General features: G+C 54.4%; 1 protein-coding gene across 2 annotated transcripts; it reads right to left on the reverse strand.

Moving 5' to 3' along the window:
• Positions 1-327: 327 nt before the first annotated feature.
• On the reverse strand, positions 328-26,547 carry SMAD7 (SMAD family member 7). 2 transcript variants are annotated; one of them, XM_062599971.1, is made up of 4 exons: positions 25,998-26,547; positions 25,350-25,403; positions 20,024-20,095; positions 328-1,509 (listed from the first exon to the last, which is right to left on the reverse strand). In XM_062599971.1, the coding sequence occupies exons 1-4, from the start codon at positions 26,485-26,487 to the stop codon at positions 971-973; spliced, it is 1,155 nt and encodes a 384-aa protein (XP_062455955.1). In that variant the 5' UTR covers positions 26,488-26,547; the 3' UTR covers positions 328-970. The 2 variants fall into 2 exon arrangements, with proteins under 2 accessions (XP_062455955.1, XP_062455954.1); XM_062599970.1 differs by having other exon boundaries at positions 20,024-20,098.
• Between the last annotated feature and the right edge of the window lie 346 nt (positions 26,548-26,893).

Below are 26,893 nucleotides of genomic sequence, written 5' to 3' on the forward strand. Positions count from 1 at the left end.
TTCATTTAAACCTTTATATTTAGAAAAATAGCTTATGTTAAGGTCTAAACATGCTCATTGAGCTAAGAACAGTGTAAAAGTATCATACTTGTGTATGAATTCAAGAAGAAATGAAAGCACAACTGCATTTCCAGATACGATGGTACCGGGATAACCTGATCTAAGCAGGTTCCAACAGACCAACTATCGTGAACACTTTTTCATATTTTTTTCTCCGTTTGTTTTCCTTTGTTTTGTTTTGTTTTTTTGTTTTTATTCTTTTTTTTTAGGCTTATGTTTCTGTCACTTTGCGTCTCAGCTCAAATTGCAAAGCACGGGCCGTGCACGTTTTTCTCTGCCAGCGTTTTGTGTGGTTTTTTTTTTCCTCCCCTCGTATCAATCCGTGACAAAAAAGCAGTGAAAGGACGAGCGTCGCGTCTCCCAGTGCTCCCGCGGCGGACAGGCAGCTTAGAAAAAAAAAAAAAAAAAAAAAAAAAGAGGGTGAAGGGGGGCAAAAAAAGTGATTGGCAAGGTTTTGCTCCACCGCGTGCGCCCCGGCATCCTTCCGGCAGGCGCGCGCGGCGGCGGCTGCCACTGCTGGGAGAGGGTCTCGGCTTGGCTTCTGGTGAGACGCGCTGCCGTTAACCAAGAGCAAGTGACTTCCAAATCCACCGATCGCCAAAGATGACCGGTCCAGAGCAGCGAACTCATCACCGTATGCAATCCGCCCTCCCTCCGCCCCTTCCCGTGCCTTCTCTCGCCCTTCTGAGTTATTATTGGTCATTCACGCTTTTAAAAAATAGATATATTTATCAAAATACCAAGGCAAAAATCTTTCCATAAGCTATTTCTCAAACAGGAAAAACAAACAAACAAACAAAACAAAACAAAACGAAAACAACAACAAAAAAGTTTGCATGAAAAGCAAGCACTCAGAAGGAAATAATAGCAGCAAAGTAGTATAAATGTCATGAGTCCACTCTGTCTCGAGTCATCGGTTATTAAAAATAACCTCCAACCAGCACGGGCAACTGCTGATAAACTGTCTCGTGTAGCACTGGCCCCAGCCTTTCACAAAGCTGATCTGAACAGTAAATCCGGTCCATGGCTGCTGCATGAACTCGTGGTCGTTAGGCCTCTGCAAGCTGTACGCCTTCTCGTAGTCAAACGCCTTGATGGAAAACCCTGGAAACACTTTGTGAACCAGCAACGTCCTGGAGTCGGGGTTGTCCAGTGTGGCCGACTTGATGAAGATGGGGTAACTGCTGCGGTTGTAGACCCACACGCCGTCCACTTCCTTGGTGAGCTGGATACCGTAACCGATTTTGCTGCGCACTTTCTGCACCAGCTGGCTCTTGTTGTCCGAATTGAGCTGGCCGAGGCAGAAACCGTTCCCCTGAGGTAGATCATAGAAGATATCCAGGGAGGGCTCTTGGACAGAATACAGCCGACCCACGCGCGTTTTCTCTTCCCAGTATGCCACCACGCACCAGTGTGACCGATCCCCCGGCTCCTGAAGAACTTGGGAATCTGAAGGACAAGAGGGAAAAATAAAAGAGAAACTGAAGCCTGTGGAAGTAATGACATCCAAGAGAGGCTGCGCACCGCCAGCCTGGCCATGGCCATGGCCACAGCGGGTTCACAGAATCATAGAATCGGTAAGGTTGGAAGGGACCTCTGGAGATCATCTAGTCCAACCTCCCTGCTCAGCAGGGTCACCTACAGCATGTTAGACAGTTCACGACACTTTCCACACACACACAAAAGTTCTTATCCCAGCCATGGTTCACAGAAGATGCATTAATTACGGCCCCAGCTCAAGACTCGTTTCAACCAGCCATGGTTTCCAAAGTGTCTTCAGACCTGCTGGCCCCTTTCTGAGGTGGCCGTCACCCCGGGAGGGTTGGCGCGGCCCCGGGGAGACCGCGCACCAAACGGCTGCCCGACGAGATGGGGCTTTACTGGATCCTTGCTCCGATTCCCACGCCCTCCGCAGCCTCCGGAGCAGCTCTCCGAGGCGCGGACCAGAGCGCTCCACCTCGCCGGGGTGCCGCAGGCTGCCGAGCCGGCTTCGTTTTTTTGCACGTAGCTACGTATTTATTGCACGTCCAGCGCTCGCAAAGTGAGAGACCCGACCGGTGCCGCCCCACGGGAACGCCGGGGCACGACGGAGCGTCCGCGCCAACGCGCGGGGCCCTTCCGCGCCTCTCGCCGGAGCCCCGCGAGGACGCGCTAGGGCTCAGACGGCGGGCGCAGCCGAAACCCGGCGGAGCTGCAGTTAGACTGCGGTTTGCGGCGGCAGGGTGGAGACCGGAAGTCTTGCATTTGTTAACAAAAACAGAAAAAAGGAAAGAAAAAAAAAAAAGAAGAAAAAGCAGAAGCTCCGTCCCTCAGCCCTTCTTTCTGTCTCGACTCTTTCAGCCGCACCTAAGCCACGGTGAGCAGCGAGGTGAAGGCGCCGGGTGCCAAGATGGAGAGGGGGCGAGAAAAAACACCCAAGGGGGTGCCCGAGAAATGGGGAAAAACTCTCTCTTCCCGACGCAGAATATGCATCAGCCCTGTGCAGCCTCGCTGGTAACTCCTTCCAGCCTCTGCAGGCATGTTAAGACCTGGGAATTATTAATCTAATACATTTAAAAGAGAAAAAAAACAGCAAGCTGGGACTGAGGGCGAGCAAGTACTACTAAAATAAACCCATGCACTGAATTCTGTTTAAAGCACTGTACTGTGCTCTTAAAAAAATAAAAAAAAAAAGAAGGAAAAAAATCCCAGACGCACACTTTTAATTTCCTCATTTTATGCCAGCAAGGAAAATATTTCTCCAGTCGCTGGAGGCAGCTACGAAAAAACGGGCCCAACTGCGTATTTACACTGGAAAATGGGGGGCGATCTCTGCCCCGCTAGCGACCCCCGGGGCCGCAGCGGGGCTGCAGGGATGGGAAAGCCTCCGCTCGGCGCGCCACCGGCCTCCCCTTTTCGGTGCCTCACGCCACTTTGTTTCGTGTAACTCTCTCCCGCTGAAACCTGGCACCGAATCCGCAGCGAGCCGGGGGAAAAAAGGAAAAAAAAAAAAAGAGAGAAAAAAAAAAAAAAAAAAAAAAAAAGGCCGAGCCAGGAGGGAAGGGGGCGGGCAGCAGGCGCGGGGCTGGGAAGCACCGGCGCTCCGGTTACCCTCCGGCGAAACCTTCGCCGCCGGGGCACAGCCGGGGGCCGGGGGCAGGCCGCTGGTGCTGGTTCTTCCTTTCCCCTTTGCGCGAGAGCAATTTGGGCGAGCGGGTTGCGGGGCGGAGAGGGGCGCGGGAAGGGAGCGCGGGAATTCCTCGGTGCCCCCCCCCCCCCCCCCGTCTTGCTCCCCGCGCACACCCCACGAACGACGTCGCCTTTGCCCGCCCGGTAATTTTTTCAGGCAAACGTCAGCAAAGCGAATTTTTTCAGCTTACGCGAATTGCCCGGCCGGGAGCAATTGCGGGCTGCGCGCCCGGCACCCTCCTCCCAGCCACGGTCCACGCGGTGGCTTCCCCCCACCCCAGCCCCCCTGTGCTCCCCGGACCTTGCTCCGCTCCGAAGCCACCTTGCCCCGTGAGCCCGGCTCCTTCGCGGGGCGGCGGGAATTTTGCCCAAATAAAGGAATGAGCTCAGCTCATCGCGGAAAAGCGAACTGTTAAAAAAGCAGCTGGCCCAAAACCGTGTTAAATCACAGCTCGGTTCTGCAGCGTCGAACCCAGACTTGTACCCATGTGGCAGCAGAATGGCTACACTTGGGGTTTTCAAAATTCACTGTTTATATATATACATACACCCCCTCTTTTTTTTTTTTTTTTTTTTTTTTTTTTTGGAAAGATATTTTAACTAGCTGTTTGTCTAAAGAGTCAGGAAAGAAAAGCTATGTTGTAAAAAAAAAAAAAAAAATCCAAGCAACCAACCCAGCTAATCAGAGCCTGCAATCAGTGCCTGGAGCTTGCAATTTTTTTTGTTTTACAGCAGTTGAGGGAATTTTGGAGCAGCAGCCATTGAACACACTGAACCCTCACTGAAATTCCTCTGAGTTTTCATTTATTTTCTTTAACATAAAAGTATCCCTTTCAGGGGGAGGGGGAGGGAAAAGGACTTTTTCACCTCGTGTTTGTGCTTGCATTAGCGAAGACCACTTAACAAGTAGCTCATTGCCACTTACAAAGAGTTATTTAATTGCCAGCGCGTTAGGGGGGAAAAAAAAAGAAAAGAAAAAAAACCCAGAAAACTGCCTTGGCTATGAATGAACAGACCTTTATGGAGGGCTGGAAGTTCATGAATGAATCCCACTAGGTTTTCAATGACATGGGGTGACCAGACCTCAAGGACAAGTCTTAGGTAATCGGGGATTTTTTTTTTTTTTTTAACACGCCACTGCCAACACACAGTGCAAACATGCCAAAGCGGCTTCCGCTTGCGGGATTCGGCCGCTGACGGGATGTCTAGCCGAGGAGGCGCGCGAATCCGCGGGCAGAGCTCAGGCCTCGCACCAAAGACGGCCCCTTCCCAAATCAAAACCTGCAAAACGCCCAGCGAGGGCGACCAAACGCCAGCAAGCGAGGGCAACGCTTAATGACCTAAACGCGCAGCGTTACCCCGTTACGAAGCACCTTTGCCTTCTCTGCTATCACGGAGGATTTTTATGGCTTGCATCGCAGCCTGCTCAAGAGCCCCATCAGGAGTGAGGTCCACCCCTAACCCGGAGCTTGCACCCGCGTCCAGCCTTCCCAAGCTGCAAGAGGAAGACGCGCACAGGGCAGCGCGCTGCCGCAACGCTTGGAAGCGGCGGTGGAGCAAGTCGCCCTCCTTGACGCGCAAATGGTTTCCATAATTTCAGGGTGATGAAACGGCAGCGTCTGCAGCTGCACTTTCCCTTTTCACGTTTTGGCGCGTTTATTAGAGGGCGGGGGAGGAAAAGACCTTTTCATTCAGGAAGAACCGAAACGTTTCAGCGAATTTCAGGTGATGTTTCTTTTTGAAAAAAAGAAAAAAAAAAGAAAAAAGCACTTTTGGCTTGGAAAAAAAATATGCCGGTGTAAATCTTAACCTAAAAATGAGCATCAAGCCATTTCCACCCCTCCTATATATCCCTAAGTGTTTTTATAGTCCAATAAGGATGTTCCCTCTCTGCTCTCAACAAGGGCTCGGACACTGATTTCTCCTGCAATTTAGGGCAAGTCGCTTTACTCCCCGTGTTTTCCAGGCGGGAAGCACAGACGACCGCGTCCTCCTCCCATCGCCGCCCCTCAGGTTTCTCCGCTCAGCCGCCACCGTTCCCTCGTTAGCGGCGGTGGAAACTGGGTGCCGAAAGCCGCGCGAAGCTGCACCGCTCGGAGCTCCGGAGCGGCCTCTGCTCCTCCGCCACCTCGGCGGCTGGACCGACGCTGATGCACCGCCGGCTCGGGCGCGCGCCTGCCCCGAGACGTGAGCGCCGGGGTCACCGGCGGCCGGACGCTGCGGACGTGACCGCTACCCCCACGCTAACGGCTAAAGCCAGCGGCTAAACTGAAGCGGCCGCCAAGTGCCGCGAGGTCAAGGGCGGGGAAGCAGAGCGCCGAGGAGACCCGCTCCGGCCCGCTCTCCCCCAGCGCTGTGCCAGACCCGGGGCAGCGAGCCGCCTGGCCCGTCGGCAGCGCCCGGCGAGGCAAAGCGTGCTTATGGCATCAGCTCTGCCCCAGCGTCACTCGTAACGACCCTCCCGCAGGAGCCGCGGGAAGAACGTACGTGCGAAAAGAAAACCCTACTCGAGAGCTGTCTCGTCGCGGTGAGGACACAGCGTGACCTGCAGCCCCACGGCTCGCGATAAGCCAAGAGAAACTGGCGCAGAAAAAGAGGAATTTTACCTCCCATCTAATCTCTCTTGCAACGTGCAGTGTACTGACGGCGGGGGGGAGGGGGTGGGAAGCAAACAACAAGTCCAAAAAATCCTTCCAAGTCAAATTTCCAGGTAAGCTTTCAGAACACAAGAGAAAGCAAAGAAAAGTTGAATTGCAGCGTACGGAAAAGGGCCTCCGCGCCTGCCGCGGCGCTGGCGGGCCCTCCGCGTACGTCACCCCAGGGACCGCCGGCGCCCAACCCTTCGCAGCCCGCTGCGGGCAAGGGCTGGACTGCTCCCACCTCCTCCCGTCCCTGCTCCGGAGGGCCCCGGTCATTACGGAGAGGCTAATTCGGAGGACAGGCCCGCATGAAACTCTCGTGGCTCGCAGGGGAGACACACGGGCGCCTACGGCAGGGACGCGGCCGCCCGAGGCACCCCGGCAAATCACCGCCGCTCACTCCCTGGGTCTGCCCAGCCTCACTGCAACAGCAGAGCTGGTACAGTCTGGCGTGTCAACACATACTTAGGGAGCCCTTAATCTGTGGATTATTGACACGAGAGACCATAACATCTCTTTAGGAGCCATTACAGCCCATCGTGTCAGTAGGTACTTAGAGAGTCCTTAATCCGCGGATTGACAGGCTAGACCGTAAATTTGTGTCTACATCTAATTAGGCATCTCTTCTTACTCAACATACGCAGTAACCACGCGAGCTGAAAAGCCTTAAGATCATTTCTTTAATTTATTAACGAGTGGGCCACCCACTCGCTTAAATGTGTCCTTGCTCCCAGCAATATAATTCAATCTTACACAAAAATCCACGTCCAGCCTCACTGTTCCCCACCCCCGAAACTTTTGTTTTCTCATCAGCAATAACATAAGATCTCCCTATCCAGAAAAAGAGAAGCTCTCCCCATAGAGGAAACACTGCGCCTGAAATTCCTATTCTGTCAAAAGCCATTTTGATGGCAATTAAGTGTTTTGTCTGGGGAAGAACAGGCTTTTGCACTCTGCTTGTCCAGGTTTTGTAAGAGCTGGAATCTGGAAGCCAAGATGCAGCCAACAGATCTGAACTCCTTGAGTCTGACGGGGACACAGCAGATAAAATCCAGCACCAGCCATCAGGGGAAGGAATCAGGGATTTCCCAATGTTTGTAGCTAGGGCTTTGGTCCAGACTCCTTTTAGGGGCGACCAGCTCCGTGAAGTCCTCCCAAATGCTAACGGGTGCCCTCAACTTGGTCCAGGTCCACTACCAGGTCCACTCCTACATTATGACTCCCTGGAGAGTCAGCAAGAGTTTCCATCACCAGCACCAGGGCTGGAAAAACCTTTTGCAAAATCTCTGCCAGGCTTTGGAACAAAAATGAGGTCAGGTTACACAGTGGAGAGAAGACATCTGATCCCTGAGGACATCCTCAAAGGTTTCCACTCCAACTCAGCTTGACCTTGGGTCAAGATTCTCCTGAGGTACTCCATGTGGTACCCAGCCTCAAACTTTGTGGGATGCCAAAATGAGCAAAGCGCTCTGGTTGCCCCCAGAGTTTGTGGGGTCTCCATCCTTGGAGATGTCCAAAAGCCATCTGGACAGGGTCCCGGGCAATGTGCTCCAGCTGACCCTACCAGACCCAGCACAGCTCGCACAGCCTTTGCCAAGACCTGGGCTCAGAAGGGAAGTCAAAGCTTGGAAAACGCAGGATGTTTAATACATATGTGCACGTGCAGAATGGCGAGCTCCTACATCGCGACGTCCAGGTTTACCTTGCACAGGTGCAAATTGAGGGGAACGGGGAGGGGGACAAACCGAAAAGAAGGAGCCGAAGCGCAACACCCGAGCGCACGGCGTCCACCAAACAAGCAGTCTGATTCATCGGCATCCCCTGAGTCACCGCTGCTGTCTAATTACAGCGAGTAATCGATGACCACGGCTAAAAACTGCCCCCGAGAAGAGAAGAACCTCCTTTGTGCCTGGCTCCGTTTGCTCGAAAAGCCAGAAGCCACCGGTCTGCGTCTGCCACGGCGACACGAGGGAAGAAAAAAAATATACCCAGGCGCACACCGAAAACGCCTGTCTGTCCGTCTCCGGCGGTTAGAGAGGAGCCAGCTGACTCCAGCTTCCTCCGTACCAGGCTTCGGGCCTCATCAGCCATGCAAATTATAGAGCACCGCGCTGTCTGAAGGCCGAATTTCGGCTCGGCTCAGAGAAAAGCCTCAGAGGAAGGGTGGGGATGGAGAAGGCAGCCAAATCCATTCATAATATTTACAGTAAATGGGCCTCTTTACTGTTGTTTAGTATACAGCCAGTCTAATTATTTTTGAAGTTTTAATTTTAAAGCGCCTGCTGTATCTGCCTCGCTTCTCGCACCCCTCTGAAGTGTGGGAAACTTTGCTCTTTCTTCTGCAAAAGGCAAACTGGGAATCCCTCCCTCGCCCCGGTCCTCTCCGAGAGGGAGCCCTGGAGTTGGTTAGGAAAACCAAATGCTTCAACGGGGGGACACAGGGGTAGGGAGAGGCAAAAAAAAAAAAAAAAAAAAGGGTGTGTGTGGGGGAAGAATCCTTCCAGAGGAGCGTCAGGAAAATCCCACAAGCTCTTTAGGCAAAAAAAGGAAATTCCTCTGCAGCCACGCTGCTGCGGTCCCACGTCCAGGCCTCCTGGAGAAGCAGAGAAGGCAAAGCCAGCAAAAAGACCCACTCGTTTTTCTTCGGAAAACAAAGCAAGCGGTGCTGCAAGAGCAGCTCCCAGCTGCAAATGCTGGCTGGTGGCACCGGGGCGGCCAGGGCCACACCATGGCGTGACTTGCGCTGGACCTGCTGCGGGACTTTGAAAGCACCGTGAGATGCCTTCAGAACCCATGGACACCTTCTTGCCTGCTTCTGCCTTGGATTCCCCCAGCGCTCCCGCTGGGTCCTCCTCGTCTCCCTGGCCTCAGAGTCTCCTGGCATTTTGGACCATGTGGTGTCACCCCATTTTAATGACCATCAGTGAGGCTCCCACGGCTCCTCCTGAAAGCGTAGGCTGCCCAAGCCAGCGTTATAGAGACGCCGCCATGCAACCACAGGGCTTCAAGTGCCAGCATCAGCGGCCACATCCCAGAGGCGAACAAACACCTCCGTCCTTGGCTTTCGGCGCCCGCCAAAGCCACCGGCGGCCACCAGGCCACGGGAGCCAAACACAGTGACCGCATCACGTCCTGGCAGATGGAGCCCCAAAACACCCGCAATGAAGAATAAAAAGCAATGGAAGCAGGAAAAAGCTCTCTCCCACCCCGACCAGCGGCTCAACCCTGCAGGCTCTTCCCCGCGGGGCACCGGCACCCGGTGGCACCCCAGGGCAAGGCGAGACACGGCCCCCACCAGGAGAGCCGCAGCTCCCAGCGCTTTATCCTTCCCCCCGACAGCATGTAGCTATGCGGGTTACACGTTAAAAGGCTTGTAAAGGCCTTAATAAAAACTGATGCATGGTAGTCTAGGATTTCCACACTGATACCTAACACCCAGATGTGCGTTACGATTTTTTCCTGAACGCATTCCTTACGCGCGCGCGCAGAGCGCGGCTGCTAGTCTAATTTTAATAATGAAAAAAACCCCTCCCCTTGCAGCACACTGACCTACAATTCTCCCCAAAGTTACTACGAGAGCGAAAACAGACGTTTAGCAAAAAAAAAAAAAAAAAACCACACAGCACCCACCCTCCGCCGAGCGCTCTTTCCTAGAGGGTCGGAGAAGAAACGTTCCTCGCGCGGGGAGGAAACCGTGGAAAAATACAGGGAGAACAAAAGTCCTTTTCACTTGCGCCCCGTTCCCCCCGCCCTCGCCCCGGCCCCGCTCCGTAACAATTATGAAAACTGTTTAGATGGGATGGCATTTGGAACATTTACTGCATTCCAGCCAATAAATTCCATTCCCGGATCTGATGGAAAAAGCGCCCCCCCCCTTTCCCCTTCCCCTCCCCTCGCTTTCATTCCTTCTGCCTTTCTTTACAACCTAATACCCTGTCGACTCAGGGCCAGGGCCTACTTAGGGGGAAAAAAAAACACCCAGCGCCAGACTGGAGACAGCCTGCAGACTGAAAAAGTTAATCATTACTTCTGTCTGCCTTCCTAATCTAATCGCGCCCGCCGCCGCCGCGAGCCGGCGGCAGAGCCCGCGCGCCGCCCGCCCGCCGCGGGAAAGCGGGCCGTCGCCCGCGGGAAAACGGGCCGTCGCCCGCCGGGCATCGCCCCAGCGCCGGGTTCCCGCACGCCCCCGCCGCCGCCCGCCCCTCTCCACGGGATTAATAACGCTCAGCAATTACGGAGAATATTACGTTCATTAAGTAATTAACCCTGCCGGCGCTCCCGCGGCGCTGGCAAGGGCCGGCACGGGCAGCGCCCCCCGCACCGAGAACGGTCCTCGCCGTCCACCCCTACGGCTCCGTTTCGGGGGGGGGGGCGCGAGGATGCTGAGCCGCGCGAGGACAGCTCAAGAAAAAAAAAAAAAAGAAAAGAAAGGCCAAAAAAACACCTTTCTGCCATTCCTCCGGTGCACGGAGGCTTCGCGCGCGTGACGCCGGGCCCCGGCAGCACGCAGCGATGCATCTTCCGTGCTCGCTCGGCCTGGCCGTGATAAAGAGCAGAAAAGGCTACAGGCCTCTTCGCACTGAGATTTATGAGTTTGTTCCTTCTAATGAGCTTAAAAAGTCTCCGCCTGCTTTCCAAAGAAAATGCATTCATCAGTTCAGACTCAGTGATGTAACTTCGGGCTCCCGACACGTTTTCCAAATAAAACTTCTGTTACTCGATTCCCGCGTTACTGCTTCAAGCAGGATTTTCGGTATTTTTGCGCTCCATCTGCTCTGCCCCAGAAGCGCTTGCAGGAACGCAACCCTCCCAGCTAAAAGCAACTGGGTCAGGCTCCCACCACATCACAGCGGCGTTAAGCAGCCCTCGTGTTATCATGGTGGACCTCTGAGGGACACGATTCCTTTTTCCCACTATCTTGGCCGCTCTTCCACTCCGTTCCACCATGCAAACCTACCACGGGTCCCTGCATGTTGCAAAGAGCTGCAGCAACCTACCTGCATGGCAAACTTCATCATGCACATCAAAGTGCAAGCAGAAAAACAACTCCTCCCCACCTTTCGTCTACCAGACCAGTCTTTATATTACCTCCAACCTTTATATTGCCCAGCGTGGAAGGCGCTCAAGGGCCCTTAAGCTGTAATGCCCTGGAATTTTTAGTATCTATAAATTAGAGCCATCAGCTTCATCGCGGAAAGTCTGGAGCCAACCTCCCCGGTTATAAAAGTAAAGGATGTTTGAACTTTCACCACCTTCTCAGACATAAAGCAGGTCACTGCAGAAGTTAATGAACACCTGAGCATGAGACGATGGGTAATATCAGGGGTGCTCATGTGTTTTTTAAGAAGTAAGGACGGCCGACCCAGCGATGGGAAACCTGCTGCGGCAAAGCATGACGTGAACATAGCACGCTGGGCTATTTTCTTCCTTTGAATGCTGGTATAATGCTCACCTCGGAAAGCGAGCTCTTATTTAATCAACTCTGGCAGCTCTACAAACAAAATCTATTCAAAAAGAAAATTACCATTCACAGCCTCATGCTCACTTATTATGTACACACGTATGTACATACTTGCAACAATACTCCGAAGGCTTAACAGCCCAGGCAGTTCTGAGCTATTCACTTAATGCAAAAATCCACCCTTCCACCTGCCCAGAGATTCGGCAAAGGGCTTGGAAAAATCCACGCAAGCGTGCTGTGGGCCAGCAATTCGTCAGCTCACCCGAAAGACGGAGAGGACGCACCCGAGCCCTCCGTCACCTCCCACAAGCCAGCGCATCCCTGGGGATGCAAGTTCTCTGCTGCCTCGTGCAAGGGCTTTTTTTTGAGTAAGGTTATGTATGGAGTCAGCAGTGTCCTGCATGCTGCAAGGGAGACAGCACTGTCCCTGAGTACCACTGAGTCCCCAAAACTGGGGGACTGACCCCAGGAGAAGCTTAGCTAAGTTCAGTTAAGTTTTCAGGATGCATGGAGGAAAGTCCATCACCATCTGAATGGAGCTCCTACACCTCAGAGAGCACCACCATGGCTGCATGTCCATCCACTGCTTGGCCTGGCAGATGGCTCCCGGAGAGCCCGAGCACCAAAGAGAGGATATTGAGCCTTGGTGCCTCAATACACACAGTGGCCACTAATATTTTTCGAGAAAGGCCCAGTAAATGAGGTTGTGGCTTGACAACTCGAAAAATTTGGCTGCAGAGCTTCCAGTAAGAGATCCCAAGTGCTAAGCATTGGCAGTAAAGCCCCAGTCTGGCATGAACTTGCTCTGTCAACTCAAATCGTCTAAAAATATATCATCGGGAGCAACGATACCTGCCCGTAACGCTAATGTTACACCAGGCCAGGCGCCGCCTGTCCTCCCACAGCCGACAAAGCAGCACAAAGCCAGGACCAACTCTACTGACTTGGTGGATCACCACCACCCGATCCACATCAAATCCGCAGTGGCAAGGCGATCCAGGAGCGCAGTGATCCTCGCAGAGCCATGGTCTGGGATCAGACCCACCAAGGCAGCTGGAGAAGACAACCACCTTCCCAGCCGAGCTTGCAGATGGGGTGGACGGCAGCAAGGGCTCGCAAGAAGCCGCTGTGAGCAGGCTGCAGCAGTCCGGTGGGCTTGGAAAACCCCAAGTCGAGGGGACCGGGACCGGCAGGAGCCAAGGGGACGGGGATCGGGGAGCTGAAGCTGCAAGGCTTTTTGTGCAGCGAGGTTAAAAGGGTAGAGAAGGGCTGAGCCAGCTCTTACAGAGCTGCCTTTTTTTTTTTTTTTTTTTTTTTTTTTTGCAAGTTAAAACCAAGATAATGACACTGGGTGGGGACCAATTTTGAGGGCTGAGCAGCCAAACCAAAATTAGTCTGCAAGCCAAGAGCTTCCTAGGCCTCACAGTTTGGGGAAGGAAGCTGAGAAAAGTCATGAAAAGATTCTTCAGTAAAGTGAGACGCGAGGCCGAGTGTAGCGTTCAAGCAAAGGTGACCCTGCTATTAAAATATTTTTCAACATAATAAAAATAAAATGAAGTGCTCAACCAGCCTCTCTCTGAAAACCAGGCCCCATGAGAAATTTCTGACGGGGTGTGTGTGTGGGGAAAATCTCCTTTTCTTTTCTTCCTCCTCCTCCCCCATCACTTTCTTTCCTTTTGCCAGTAACTATGTTTTCTTGTATTTTTTTCCTTTTTTTTTCCTCTCTCTTGGCTCTTTCCTCATAAAAGACTGATGTAATTTCCTGTCTTGTCCCAATGTTTCCTGTTAATTAACAGGGTGAAAGTTATCACATATTTAAATGGCTACCCAAAATAAATTTTATATATATATATACATATATATACATATATATATATATTTCAGAGAGAATGGCTCTCTGTTAATAAACATCATGTCATGCTGTGGGATGCTCCGCAGGCCGTGGGGTAGGTAGTATGGACGGGACGCGGCGGCGGGAGGCTCGGTGTGACCGAGCACCTGCGGGCACCGGCGAGCCCAGCGCCGGTTCCCCGCGGCGTCCGGCGCGGTAGGAGGCGAGCGAGGGCGAACCAGGACCGGGATGGAAAATCCCTGCAATGCTATCCCAGCAAAGCGGGATTTTTTTTTTTTCCCCTTGCAAAAAAATAATTAAAAAAAAAAAAGCCAAGAGAGACAGACAGCCTGGCTGCTGGCAATGAGGTCACGCTGCCGTCCCCTCCAGCTCACCAGGCAGCAACATTTGCAGCATACACCCAAGACACTGCTTTTATTTGAAAAGAAAGTAAAAATAAATAAATAAAAGCCTAATCAAAAGCCAGAGGCCGGAAATCCTGCGGGACGGGACGCTCGGCGCCCTCCATTCCCACGGACCTCAGCGCCGCGCGAGCCGGGGCCGTTCCTCAAGAGCAGCCGGGTCGCCAGCCCGGCCGCCCTGCCCGGTGTGGATGGGCCAAAATGCACGGAATTTGGGCAAAAAGCGAGGGGCGAAAGGTGGGCTCGCCTCCTCCCTCGCGCGCCGCCGCTCACCGCGCGCCGGCCGTTAATAATATCCCCGGCGCCGAAAATAAACTGGAAAGGAAGCTCCTTTGTGACAGTAGGCAGGCGGCCAGGCGGCTGCGCCGGTCATTCCCGCCGGCCGCGGGAAGATGGTCGGGCTGGCAGCGACCTCCGCCTGGCCTCTTACGGCACGGCCCGCGCGGGCCGTGGGTCTGCGGGACGAGGGTTTTTCACCCCTGCCAGGGAGATGTTTTCCCTCCTGGCAGCGGGATTGGCCGTTGGGGTGCTCCAGCCCAGCGGCGGGGCAACGGTCCACGGTGGTGCCGTGGTGGGCACATCTCCCACCGCTTGGTGCAAACGTGGCACCTCGCTCGGTAGGAAGAGCCAGAGCCCTGGTTTCCACCCCGACGCAACCCACCCATGTCCCTTGGGGTGCATTCTGGCTACCTAGCCCAAGAGGAGCAGGTCCCTCCAGCTCCCAGGAGACCAGGGATGGAGCACCGACCCCTTGCTGGACCTCGAGATGGTGGCCACCCATCTCCCTAGACCTCGAGATGGTGGCCACCCATCTCCCCATACCTTGGAGCACGTGTAAGGTGGCTGCACCCTCAACCACATTTAGAAACCACATCACGCTGCAACCCCCATCCTCATCCCCGATAGACGCACGGGGTTAATGTTACTTGTTTCTATAGCGTAACCGATACCCGATCACAGACGTTGTAGATGGAAAAGATTCAGAGCCCGTCCCTGCCAGCTCAGGACTGCTCCCTTACGAGTGTTTTTGTCCCGTCTCGTTTTAAATGTCCCAAACGATCAGGTTTCCGCTGCTCATTGGGACATTTTATTTTGCAAGCCGATGCCGACACGAATCGGTCGCCGGCGAACACCCGGGCACGCGCCTCCCCGGCACCTAAATAACTTCAAGCGCTCGCTTCTTGCTCACCTTCCTCCCTAAAAAATAAAAAAAATACCACCAGCGGCACCGAGAACACGTAGGGCAACTCTGCAGAAATAGCGCACGCGTCGGGGACTACCCCGGCCGGCAACACCACAGCGTTTTCCCTCTTTTGCAGAAAACCTCGGCAGCTCGGGGCCACCGCGGGCGACGAGAGGCGACGACCTCCCGGGCCACGGCTAAAAGGGAAGGAAAAAAAAAAAAAAAAAAGCAAAACAACAACAAAAAACCCCCCTGCGAGCAGCGCGACCGCTTTTGCATTTCCCCCTCGACCGCTCACCCGGCGAGGTTCGCCCTCCGAGCGGGCGCCGGGGCGGGCGCCGGGCGCGCTCCCCGCGGCCGCCGGCTGCCGCGGCGGTCAGCTGATGCGCGAGGCTCCCAGCCTGGCAGGCGGCCGGCTGCGCTCCCGCGCCTCCGATGCCGTCATCGCGGCGTTAACCCCTGATAACCTCTCCCCGGCCCTCAGAGGCCGGGCTTCTTTTCTAATTTTTTTTTTTTATTACTATTATTATTTTTTAGGGAAGCTGTTTGAAGGCACGGAGGCGCAGGAAAGCGAGGGCGCAAGGTGGGGGGGCATTTAAAAAGCAAAAAAAAAAAAAATCTTTTTAAGGAAATAATGCTCAAAAATAAATGCCTGGGGGTGGTGGAAAGAAAAAAAATAAAAAAGAATTCCCAAGCAATTGTTTATCCCCGAGACAAACATACAATCCGAGCGACACCGGAAGACGTCTCAATTTGGGATTATAATAGGATGCCGATGTGTAAATAAAGGCATTTCACCAGCGGCCAGAAACACCGCGCTGGAGGCGGGCAGAGCGGGCAAGCGCAGCCAGGAGCGGGACGCCGTGCCCGCGCCGGCCGGGCCGGAGGAGCGCCGCTCCTCCCGGGAAGAGCTCCAGGTTTGGCCAAGGTGCTTGGGTCGGGCCAGCCGGGATGCCAGCGGGGATCAAAGACATAGTGAAACATTCCAGGCCGGCGTGACGAAATGCAGCGCTCCGGCCGCCGCGGCTAATCCGACCGGCACCGGAGCGGGGTCGGCTGGGAGGCGAGCCGGGGAGCGCCGAGCCCGGAGCGGCCACCGAGGAGCACCCGGCGCCCACCTTGGACCCCCGTCCCGCTCCAACGTGGTGGGGTCAACGGGTGCTCCAATGGCCTCTTACTTTATTAATTCCCCTGTTTCCTTATAAATAAGGAAAAAAAGGCCTCGTCTAGCTTTCTCGAGCAAGATCTGGGACCTTTGGAGATCCGACGCCACAGGCATCGCGTGGGAGAGCCACCTTGCCTCCACGGGCTCACCCGAGCCGGGCTGGCCACCCCTGGTCCCCAGGAATTATTTTCATCTCCGCCAGGATGTTTTTGCCCTGCTCTTCTCCCTGCGCTGAGAAGGCAAAGGACCTGGATGGGGGACATCCAAGGGGTGCACCCGGCGGAGGACGGGGCCGCAGCGGAGGCGTCACCAGATGGAGCGCCACGACCAGCAGGGAGCAAAGGATTAACCGACGTCGCCTTAAGATCGGGCCAAGGCGCGCACGGGCTCCACGAGCTGCTCTGGTCCGATTTTGACCTCTGAAACAAACCTCACCCCCATCTTTTCTTTCTTTTTCTTCCCCTTTTTTCCCTGTTTTCAAACGAAGCTCGCTCGCTCGCGGGGGTTTAACGCGGCCGGGCAGTCGGGGTCGCCTCCCTCTCGGCGCCACGTGCAACGTGAGCCCCACCAAAAAGGGAAGGTCACCCCGAGCGTTTGGGGAGGAACCCACTGCTTCTCGAGGGACCCCCCGTGCCCCGTGGGATGACATTTTTTGCATGCATTTGCCTTCCTCCTTTTTTCTCCCTCCCTCTTCCCCCCCCCCTTTTTTTTAATTCCCTTGCCAAAAGCATCAAGTCGCAGGCTGCAGGCTCCCGACCTTCCTCCCGCCCTGAACTGAGCCCCATTCATTACGCTGGCAGGAAAACAGCCAGCGGAGCCCGGGGAAGGGAAAAGAGGCTCGGACGGGTTACGGCGAGGGGGAACCCTCTGTCCCACGTCCTCCTCCCGGCGCGGCCATCCCTCTGCCTGCGGGATTCAGCCGCCTTCGGCCTCCAGGCAAGGCGAGCCTCCTCTTCGGAGAAAGCATCCTTGCACAGGACAGCGATTCCTTTTTTACCACTCTCCTTACAGCGTCAGCATCTTTCCAAAACCCCCATGCGAGCTTTCCTGCCAGAAGAGCCGTTAACCCCCACCTGGCCCGCTTCCCAAATTCCCTCTTGCGCCGATAGCAATCTGCCTCACTAAATCCTACCCTCCTGGCTTGGAGAAGGGGACGGGACCTCCCTTCCCCGGCCCCGAAACAGCCGCGCTGAGTCCAGCTGAAGGCTACTACCAAGTTGTCATCAGCTGCCCTTCCCTGGTGGCCAAAGCGACCTTCCAGAAGCAGACACAGAAGCTTTCTAGAAGCAGACGCAGAAGCCTTCTGCCAAAGCAGAAGGCTCTCAGTGCCCCATGGCAGAGCCGCCCTCCAAACAACCCCTCGACATGCTCCTTGGCCAACCCATCCCATCCCACCTGCTTCCAGAGCCACCCGGACCGGCGGCTGTCACGCCTTTTCCCCAAAGCAACGCCGGGGCGTCAAGCCAGGGTCCGCCGTCGGCCCCCGGCGGGAGAGGGCGACGGCCGGAGGCGCCTTCCCTTCATCGGGCGCCCGTGAGCCACGCTTGGCTACCCAAGAGGCTCTGAACGCACCCCAATGGCAACTTCCTAAAGCCGTGCTCAAACACACGCGTCGCCTAGCTAAAATGTGTGGAAAAAAAAAAGAAAGAAAGAAAGAAAAAAAAAAGAGAGGGAAAAAGTTAGCTTTGGAGCATTGCTGCAAATGGCGTTTATTTTCCTTTCTTGCCTGGGTCTCTCCAGTTGGGAATTTTCAAGAGCTGCACTTCTGTGCGTGGAGCGGAGATGCCAGTAAATCAGAGCAAATTCAAAACAAATGCTCTTTCATGTGGAGGCATTCGGCTTTGTTTCATGGCCTGTGTAGCTAACCGTATCCCTCCATGAGTCAACTCTCCTATCAGCTCCTCATTAAACTAAATGGCTACAATTACATTTGTGGAGGGAAAAAAATAAAAAAGAGTGGTTAATGATGGTAAAAGGCTCCGTTTCCAGGGTATTTCTTTTCTTTCTTTTTTTTTTTTTTTAAGGGGGGGACACACCTTTGATAACTAAAACCCCTCCTCCCATCCATTAAAAAAAAAATCAAATTAAATTTAAAAATTACACTTGAAGGACAGGAAAACCTGCTTTCTTCTGGGGGCCTGAGGAGGAGGCTTTATTAATGCAACCTTCCCCCCGCGGAGCACCCCGGCCCGGTGCTGATGTGCCGGGAGATTAGGCGACCCGGCGGAGGCCCCGAGGCCGGCGGCGTTCCCGGGCGGGCGCTGTGATTTCCTGCCCCCCCCCCCCCCCCCCGCCCGCCAGCTCCCCCCTTTCCCCGCGCCTCCAGGAGCAGCAGCCCAGACAGCCGAGATGTTATCGATAGCCCGGACCTCGGCAGAAAGCCCCCCTTTAAAAAGCGCTAGTACTTCCTCTGCTTATTCCGCGCGGCATCCTGTGGAGCTCGGCTCCCTCCTCCCCTCTGCCGCGCGAGGGCAAAAATATTAAAAAAGAAAAAAAGAGGGGAAAAGAAAAGGGAAAAGAAAACCCGTCTAACCACATCCTTATCGTGTTGTTCGGCTCCATCCCGTTTTCTTTTTTCTCTCCCCCCCCCCAACTGCTACCCTAAAGCAAAGAAAAGCCCAACACTCCCCCAAAACACACTTAAAAAAAAGAAAAATACCAAAAACTCGGCAACAAGTTGCTCCATTACCCCCCCCCCCGGTTTGATTAATTCTCATTAGGGCCTTTGAGCAAACAACACGCTCCCCTCTCGAATAGCAGCCAGGGTATATATTACCCTGCAAGAAAAACAAACACGGCGTGCTTAAAGGCATCCCCACCGAGCGCGATTCCTGGAGAGAGCGAAGGGCGCCCAGCCGCGGCCCCCCGCGCCGCCGAGATCCCGGGCACGGGGCGCCGCGCCAGCGCTCGGCCAGCGGCGAGACGTCCCGCCGATGGGAAGCACCTTCCCCACGGCGGCGCGGGCACGGGGTTTCGGACGCTTGGCCGTCGCGCGCTAGCGCTTCGGGACCCGGGCGCGACGCCGATGGTCCGGCTGTGCGGAGCCAGGCAGAGGAGAGCTGCCCTCAGAGGTGCCAGGGACAGGACGTCTTGCAAAAAGTCAAATCTGATGCTCCCGTGCAAGCTCTCAGAGCAGTGGGGAAGTGGCTCTCCAAAAACCCATAATGTCATCTGCTGGCTGGGGCAGCAAATGGGAAAACAAGGGATACGCCACACCTTCTCCAAGGTTTCGGTCACGGTTTCTCCCCAGGCATCGCCACCTTCGCAAACAGGACCAATGGAGCAGATGCCCAACTGTGGTCCACATGCATCAACATGGGGTGCACCAACATCAACACAGGGTGCACACACCAGCATACAGCCCACCAGTGGGTCTGTAGCTGTCCCATAGACCAGGCACCCATGTACTCCCTCCTGCCCCCTTGCAGTCCCACGGGTAAGGAGAAGACATAGCACAAGGCGCACACACCCCTCAGCCACAGGTCCACCTAGCGCAGCTGGCCCACCAGTAACACTTGCTGCAAATCACAGCAGAACACAACAGCCGGGAGCGGGTACACCTCATAACTCGTGCCCACAAAACGTCACTCGCAAGTTACTCCAGCAAAAACACAGCCCATGACGAGCATCAAAATACCACAGCAGCAGTCCCAGATACACAGAGATGGAAGGAAGCACAGACACTCAATCCCACGATGGTACAACCGTACCTGCTCCAACGGTCTGTACCCTCTAGCAAATACATTGGCAGTATCACTTAGCCTTCCCAAGCACACCTCTTCCGGCCTTGCTCCGAAAACTGATGGAGCGTAAGGCTCGAATCCAAAGGAAATAGGGACTTGGGAGGATGGAGAGCTTAGCCCAAGATTGTCAACACATCCTCTCCAAGTGAGGTACTCAGCTGCTACCGAAAAGAAACCCAACTCTCCCTTGGAGCATGCCTTTCTCAACGCCTCACGTCCTCGAACTCCCCAACGTGGCTTTTTTTCGGTTCATTTGGGCCCCCCAGGTCAACCGGAACAGCAGGGACACAGGCGGAGAGGGGCCGGCCCGAGAAACGCGCCCAACGGTAAGGTCAACAAGAGAGGTCTTACCTGAAAGCCCCCCAGGGGCTAGACAATTAGTTCCCCCTGTTTCAGTGGAGGAAGGCACAGAGTCTGGACAATCTGCTGCGGCAGAGGGAAAGAACAAGAAGTAAGTATGTATTCGCTCCGTAGCACGCCGTAAACAACGCCGAGAGCAGAACACACATTCCAAAGCGCTGAACAGGAAGCTCTTACTAATTGTCTGCACAGACACAGTAGTTCATCAAGAGGCATCCACCCTAACTCATCGCCTCCGTCAAGGCTCCGCGCTGCGCTTATTCACCAGCCAATGATGATTACAGACTGGCAAAAATTACAGACCGGTTGCCATCTTTCTGTCCAAGTCACTGGCTAATGAAATCCAGCCCATCATCCTTCTGACATAACCGACCAAGCTCCCCCAATGCCTAAATTGCTGCTTTCTACAACACTTTCTACGACAACACCTACTCCTCCACGCACTACTGAAGGTATAGGAAAAGTTCAGATCGGATGGTTTTGGTCACTACCCCGGAAAACACAAGCCCAAGGAAACATCACAGCTGACTGGAGCTGAGGTAAAGAAAAAGAGATCCATAAAGTTCACGCAACCTTCAGAGTCTTGGTAGACTGTCGGTGAGTTTTGGTTTCATCAAATTGGGGCTCCCTACTGACATCATTTTGCTCAGGGTTGTATCTCAAAGCAAGGGCCACCACTCGGAGGGCTGAGGCCTGGTAAGTCATCTTTCCAGAACGCATCCCTGAAACCCTAGCGAAAAAAAAACGCGTGTGTGTATAACCTCATTTTATCAGAGTAAAGTATAAGCCCTAACAGGAATATACAGTTTAACAGGATATACTTAATCAAAGCGAGAACAATGGGGGAGACAGGAAATGGACTTACTTGTGAAATACTGTATATTATACACTCGCTAAATGCCTGGTAGTGTTTTCTGGGTTCCAAAGAAATATGCTTTTGCCTTTTTTAACCCTTTCCACTTTCTAATCTAGACAATTCCCCTACACTCTTTTCCCCGAGATGACTCCAACCGCTTTGACGCTGTCTGAACACAGACTGGACTATCCTACACGTGGTGTCCCATGCTGGGCTCCGATCTGCCCTCATCAGACGTGGCGAGTTCCCCCATGAGTCCCTGCAAGCCCTGGGGGATAAAGGACATGATTTGCCCTTTTTCCATGTTATCTTACTCTGGAGGTCATATATAAGCAGGTCCTCTCTTAGCATGCTGGACACTACAGAAAACTAGGATCTAATTCATGGGGGTGTCAGGAGAAAATCTTATCAGTATGTCCATTTTGGACTTAAAATATATAACCCTAATGATGAGATTTACAGCAATTCTGCTCCCATTTGACTCCAAAACCAAGTGCCACTTGGAGTTTTTCCTGAAGCTAAAAGCAAGGATAGGTGCAGAGGCTCCCAAAACACCTGGGCCGCTCCCTGAGCAGCAGTAACGATCAAAGAAGGACCAAAGTATTTCATTATCATTGACTTCTCTTGACAGCTACCAGCTCCCTTCCCATGTCCCATTATCCAACAGCCATCTCTTTATCAATTAGTCACAAAAATCCCTCTAAAGCAGGCTGCCAGAAGTCTCCTTATAGGGCCCAGTGCTGACATTGCCTTCACCCTAGAGCAAGGGTGATGATCTCACACGGAACAGGCAGGAAAGCATGGACCTCCTGAGCTCACAGCACTAAATGCAGCTAGGTTTATCCTTACGCAATTCATATCACCCAGAGATCAGCCAAGGGCTCTTGCTAGTATGGGGTGCTCTGGGTCACTTTATGTTTGGCACGGGGAGGTCATAGTCTCAAAGGTTTACTCAAGTCTACCACACGCGAGTTCTCCTACCGCAATAAAAAATCATCGTGGAGACATACAATAATTCCTGGTGGCTACCAGCTCAACCTTGTGAGGTGCTGAATACTTCCTGGAAGCCACCAAGCCTTCAATTCCCATGAAAATCAACACCAAGTGAGGGCACGTGACTCTGCAGTTAACTCTCAGTAGGTTCCCAGCACTCCAATACTGAGGCACCACTTCGATCAGCCACCTTGGAGAGCATGAGCCCCACAGGCTTGTGCACACCCCACAACGATGAGTAAAACCACCCCCTTCACTGGAGGGCTCTTCTCTGGTCTGCACTGCTGGAGATGCCTTCAGGAGCAGTGTCTAGACAGAGCCACCAAAGGCTGGGCAGCACAGGCTAGTGCTGGGCCAGGGCAAGAGGAATATATGGGACGAGGGGCCCTAGCAGAGGCTATGGGTGCATCGATACCAGATGGGACAAAATATCTGCTTGAATCCTAGTGTCTGAGGGCACCGCTGTCCTCCTTGCCTCCAACACAGCCATATGCGGTAGCTCCTGCAGAGACGTCCGACTTGCGGAGTCCATGTACACCCTCTCTGGGAGCCCAGCTTCACCCACTGCGGGTTCAGCAGTGCAGATCAGCCCATACGCTTGCAGAGGGATCCAGGCACCTTGCAAGTTACTGCTGTGGATGCCTGGAAATGCCCCGGATAAGAAACGGTGAGAGTCACTGCATACAACTTCTCCTCAAGGAACGCATCTGAGCAAGTTGGCCCAGACCTACACCCTTCCCACAAGCAACACGGTTGTCAGAGAGCAGATCTTTCTGCTCAACAGAACACATATGAACACCAAATCCATCGATGCACGTGGTGTTTAGGTGACTGCAGCAGACCCTTTGGCTCCCTGTCTGTCCTGGCTCTCCTTAAGCAAATGACATAACCTGTCTGAACCTCCACCAACTCCAAAAAAGTGTTTGTGGTAATCCCCATCTAACACACTGGCAACCACTGCCACAGCCTGGCTGCGCACGGCTATGCCTACATATCTGTCCATACGAAGCACTTACGAGACTTAGCACTAGGCGCCCAAATATTTTTATTACCGCTATCATGCTTCATGGAAAAGGGCTGTGTCAAGTTTCCCGTTAGATTCACCCTTCCCTGCCACCTTTGCAGAGAGATTTCTTCCAAGTTGTCCAACTATAAACGGAGGCATCGCTCCTAACCAGCCTCCTAGAAACGTGCCTGCAGCCCAAGACGGCTCGTATTCGTTGCCCGCGTTAACAGGCTTCACGCTTTCCTGCCCTAAGTCACTGCTCCCCTTCCATTTAACCTGCCTAAGGCAGGCAATATTCACACGAAAGCTTGGAAATAGAGGAACCGGAGACTGCAGCACGGCTCTGCCTGCTGCAAGAGATGGCCAGGATACCCAGACCTGAAATTCCTTCTTGTCTTCTCCCGAGGATTCAAGAGAGAACACGCGCGCACGCCAAAAACCAGAGGTTGCAAAAGCCACCTGCAATGACAGACTTACGGACTCCTCGCACGTCTGTCACCGCTCTGCGCGCCCTGTTACTCAGAGTTCAGCCGCCAAATGGGTTTTTCTTTCAAAAAGGGAAAAAAAAAATACATGGAACTTTTTTGGTGAGTAACCCAGTTGTTTCTGCATTTCCGATTGGCAGCATTAATCACTTCCTATTGGCTGATAGGAGCAACTTTTCCTTTCGAAACGGCACATTCATGCTCTGCGGCTTTTCTGTTTACACACATTTTGCTACCTTATGTCAACACTTGCTAATGAATAAATATATCACTCGGCTAACTGAAAATGAGGTCCTGGCAAAGGCAGATTGGACGTTTAAACCCTGCTAATAGATTTATCCTAACATCTTCACAGGAAACCGAAGGCAACCGTTAACCCTTCTTTCCTGGAGCTTCACGGGGGCAAGGAGCCCCCCAAGACCCTTTGCAGCTCCATTCACATCCTGCACCAGCATCGTCGCCGTTAGGTAAAAACCAAGGAAAGAAAGGAAGAAACCTCAGCAGCTGCAGCTTTTCAGGGAGTGCTTCCTCGCCCAGCAGGGGAACGGCCAAAACGACGCGTCTTGCCCCGAAACAAAACCCCTTGCGACCCCCGGCCCACGTTACGGAGTGGCCGCCTTCAACCCAAGCAGCTCACAAGCGCGAGCCGGGCTTGCCAGGCGTGTTGACCATAACACTGATATCCCCTCATTAATTAACGACCGCTTATCTCATTGTTTTTACAAAATATTTCACGCTCTGCAACCCAACCGTTTGCCAAACAGCTCTGCTGGTTTCCACACGGCATCGAGACAACTCCCGGGCGGCACCGGGAGCTTGGAGCGGGGAAGACCTGAGAGCGGTGCAGGCTCCTCCGGCATGACTTTTTGCAAGGTGTTAAGTACCCGCCCGGGCTCCGGAGGCAGCCAGTCATGGGAAACTCAACTCCGGTCAATAATTTCAGGGAAACGGCTCTTCTGCCCAAGCAAGACCCAACACCGGCTTTGAAGCGGACCCGTTCTGGACTCCCTTTCCACCGACAAGACACCAGCGAGCTTCCACCACCACCGCTTCTGAGCTGGAGTCCCGGTGGGGCAGGGAGGAGGCAGCTTGGCGGAGCACTGACCCTCCCTGGCTTCGTCCCCATTTCCGATTTTCGCCAGCCCTTCCCTCTTTCCGCGACGCCAGCCCTATCTACCGCCCGCCGCCAGCCAAGAGTTTACGCAGACGACCGCAGGGGAGCTGGTGCCAGCCTCAGGCGGGCTTCTCCCCTGGCATCCTGACATGCACCAGGCACGCGGAGCTGGGTTACAAAAATAAATAATTAAATAAATAAAGGGGGGGGACATGCTTTTCTATCCCCCTTCCTCATTTTTCCCAAGCTGACAAGGCAGGATTAGGCTCCCTTAAAACACAAAAAGATTTCTCCGAACCACACGTGTCAAGTCTCATTTGCCTCCTCAGCCATCAAAAAGTTACTTTGCCGAGCGACCCGGCCGCACCGTTTCCTGAGTTTGAACCTCCAAAAATTCACGGGAGGGCTTAGGAGCAAGCAGCACAACTCGCACGTCCCACCCTCGGAGTCTAACCCGCTCCGAGCCGGTCCCCCAGCGACAACCAGCCCCGTCCCCGGGGCCGGTGTTGGCTGCTCGCAGCCATCCCGGCTTCTCGAGCAAATCCGAGCAGCCAAGGCCTACGCCGCAACTGCAATCCCTCCTGGAGTTTCCTGCTCTCGTTTTTTATTTATTTATTTATTTTGCAAAAAACCTCTAGTCTGTGCAGAAGATTTTTTTTTAAACAAATCCTACGTTAATTCTTCCGGGGGGGGGGGGTGTATGGGGAGGCGCGCACACACGCACACGCACAGGCAGCCCAAAAGCGAGATGCAGCAGCGTAACAAAGGCAGCAGACATTTCCCTCGAGAAAGGGGGCTGTTCCCCCCCCCTTTTTTTTTTTTATCTGAAGACAGGGAGGCTGCATTGAAAAAGGTCTACTCACCAGTTGGTTTGAGAAAATCCATTGGATATCTGGAGTAGGGTGGAGGGGGAGACTCTGGAATTAGAAAAGTACAGAGAAAATAAAGGCAGAGCCATGAGAAAGAAGAAGGAAAAAAAAAAAAGAGAAAGAGAGAGAGATAGGAACTTATGATAACAGTGGCATTCTTTTAGCCAAACTGTTTGTCTTAGCTCTGGGGGTTGGAGGCAGGGCAGCGAGGCGGTGATTGCCTTGATATTTAGCTGTCAGATAAACAAAAGGGGCCGTCTGGCGCCAGTCTCCCTGCTATCTGCCGCTCGGGCTGTCTGAGCGGGGCCTCCTTGGCTCGCCGGAGCCGCGGCCGCCCGCCCGCGCCAGGCGGCCCCTAATCCCCCAGCACCGCGCCCCCCCCCCTTAAAAAAAAATATATATATATATATGTATGGAACTAAGTTTTTTTTTTTTTTTTTTTTGCACGCTCGCCCCTCTTTTTTTCTTGCATGCTCGCCCCTTTCTTTTTTTGCACGCTCGCCCCATTTTTATGGCATGCTCCCCCCTCCTTTTTTTTTTTGCGTGCTCGCCCCTTTTTCTTTTTGCATGCTCGCCCACCCCCCCTCCCTTTTTCTTTTCGCATGCTCGCCCGGGCAACGCGTCCGCGGCGCTCAGGCGTACCTAGCTCGCAGAGCCGGCTGAGGTGGTGCGGGTTGCAGCACACGAGCTCGGGGTGCGCTTTGCCATAGGACTCGCAGCCGCAGAGGCGCTTGACCTCGGAGCAGTGGCGCAGGTCGGGCCAGCGGAACACCTTGCACAGCAGCAGCGGCAGCGGGTACCAGTGCGGGCCGAGGCGCGCATCGGCCGCCTTGGCCGGCAGCAGCAGGCAGGGCGTGCGCGCCGCTCCGCGCGACTCCACGGCGCGCAGCAGCCCCTCGAGCTGCCGCTCCTTGAGCCGCTTGAGCACCGCGTGGGTCAGCGCCTTGAGCTCCGCCTCGCCGCCCGCCGCCCGCCCGCCGCCCGCTCTGCCCGCGCAGCAGCCGCGCGCGGCCGCCGCCGCCGCCGCTCCGCCGCCGCCGCCGGGCTCGCCCGCCGCCGCCTCCTCCTCGCCGCCGGGCGCGCGGCTCCGCCAGAGCCGCCGGACGAGCGCCGAGCGTTTGGTCCTGAACATGCGGCACGCCAGCGAGGGCCCGCGGCTACAGAGCGGGCATGCCGTCCGCCACTCATGAAGGAGCCGGGCGCCGAGGCGCGGCGGCGGCGGGCAGCGGCAGGCGGCGAGCGGCGGGCGGGCGGCGGCGGCGCCGAGGCGCGCTGTGGCATGCGCCAGTCTCCGCGCTGGGGGGCTGCGCGCGGGGGCCCGCCGCGGGCGCGGGGGAGGGGGTGCGGGGGGGGGGGGGGGCCGGCGCCTCCGCTGCCCGCTGCGAATTAAAAAAAAAAAAAAAAAATTAACTAGTTGAGAGCCGACGCTCCGCTTGGGGAAAAAAAAAAAAAAAAAAAAAAAAAAGATGATTTTTTTTTGTATTTTTTAAAAACAGCCCTCTACAGCGCGGGTCCGCCGCACATCGCGCTGCCGCGGG

This window comes from Rhea pennata, chromosome Z (genome assembly GCF_028389875.1).
Source record: "Rhea pennata isolate bPtePen1 chromosome Z, bPtePen1.pri, whole genome shotgun sequence".
Classification (NCBI taxonomy): domain Eukaryota; kingdom Metazoa; phylum Chordata; class Aves; order Rheiformes; family Rheidae; genus Rhea; species Rhea pennata.

Coding starts and splice junctions, on each gene's coding strand:
- SMAD7 (XM_062599970.1), bottom strand. CDS start 26,487: ATGTTCAGGACCAAACGCTCGGCGCTCGTCCGGCGGCTCTGGCGGAGC. Junction 25,404..25,997: donor CAGCCGGCTCTGCGAGCTAG/GTACGCCTGAGC, acceptor TTCTAATTCCAG/AGTCTCCCCCTCCACCCTAC. Junction 1,510..20,023: donor AGCCCCTGGGGGGCTTTCAG/GTAAGACCTCTC, acceptor CTTGTCCTTCAG/ATTCCCAAGTTCTTCAGGAG.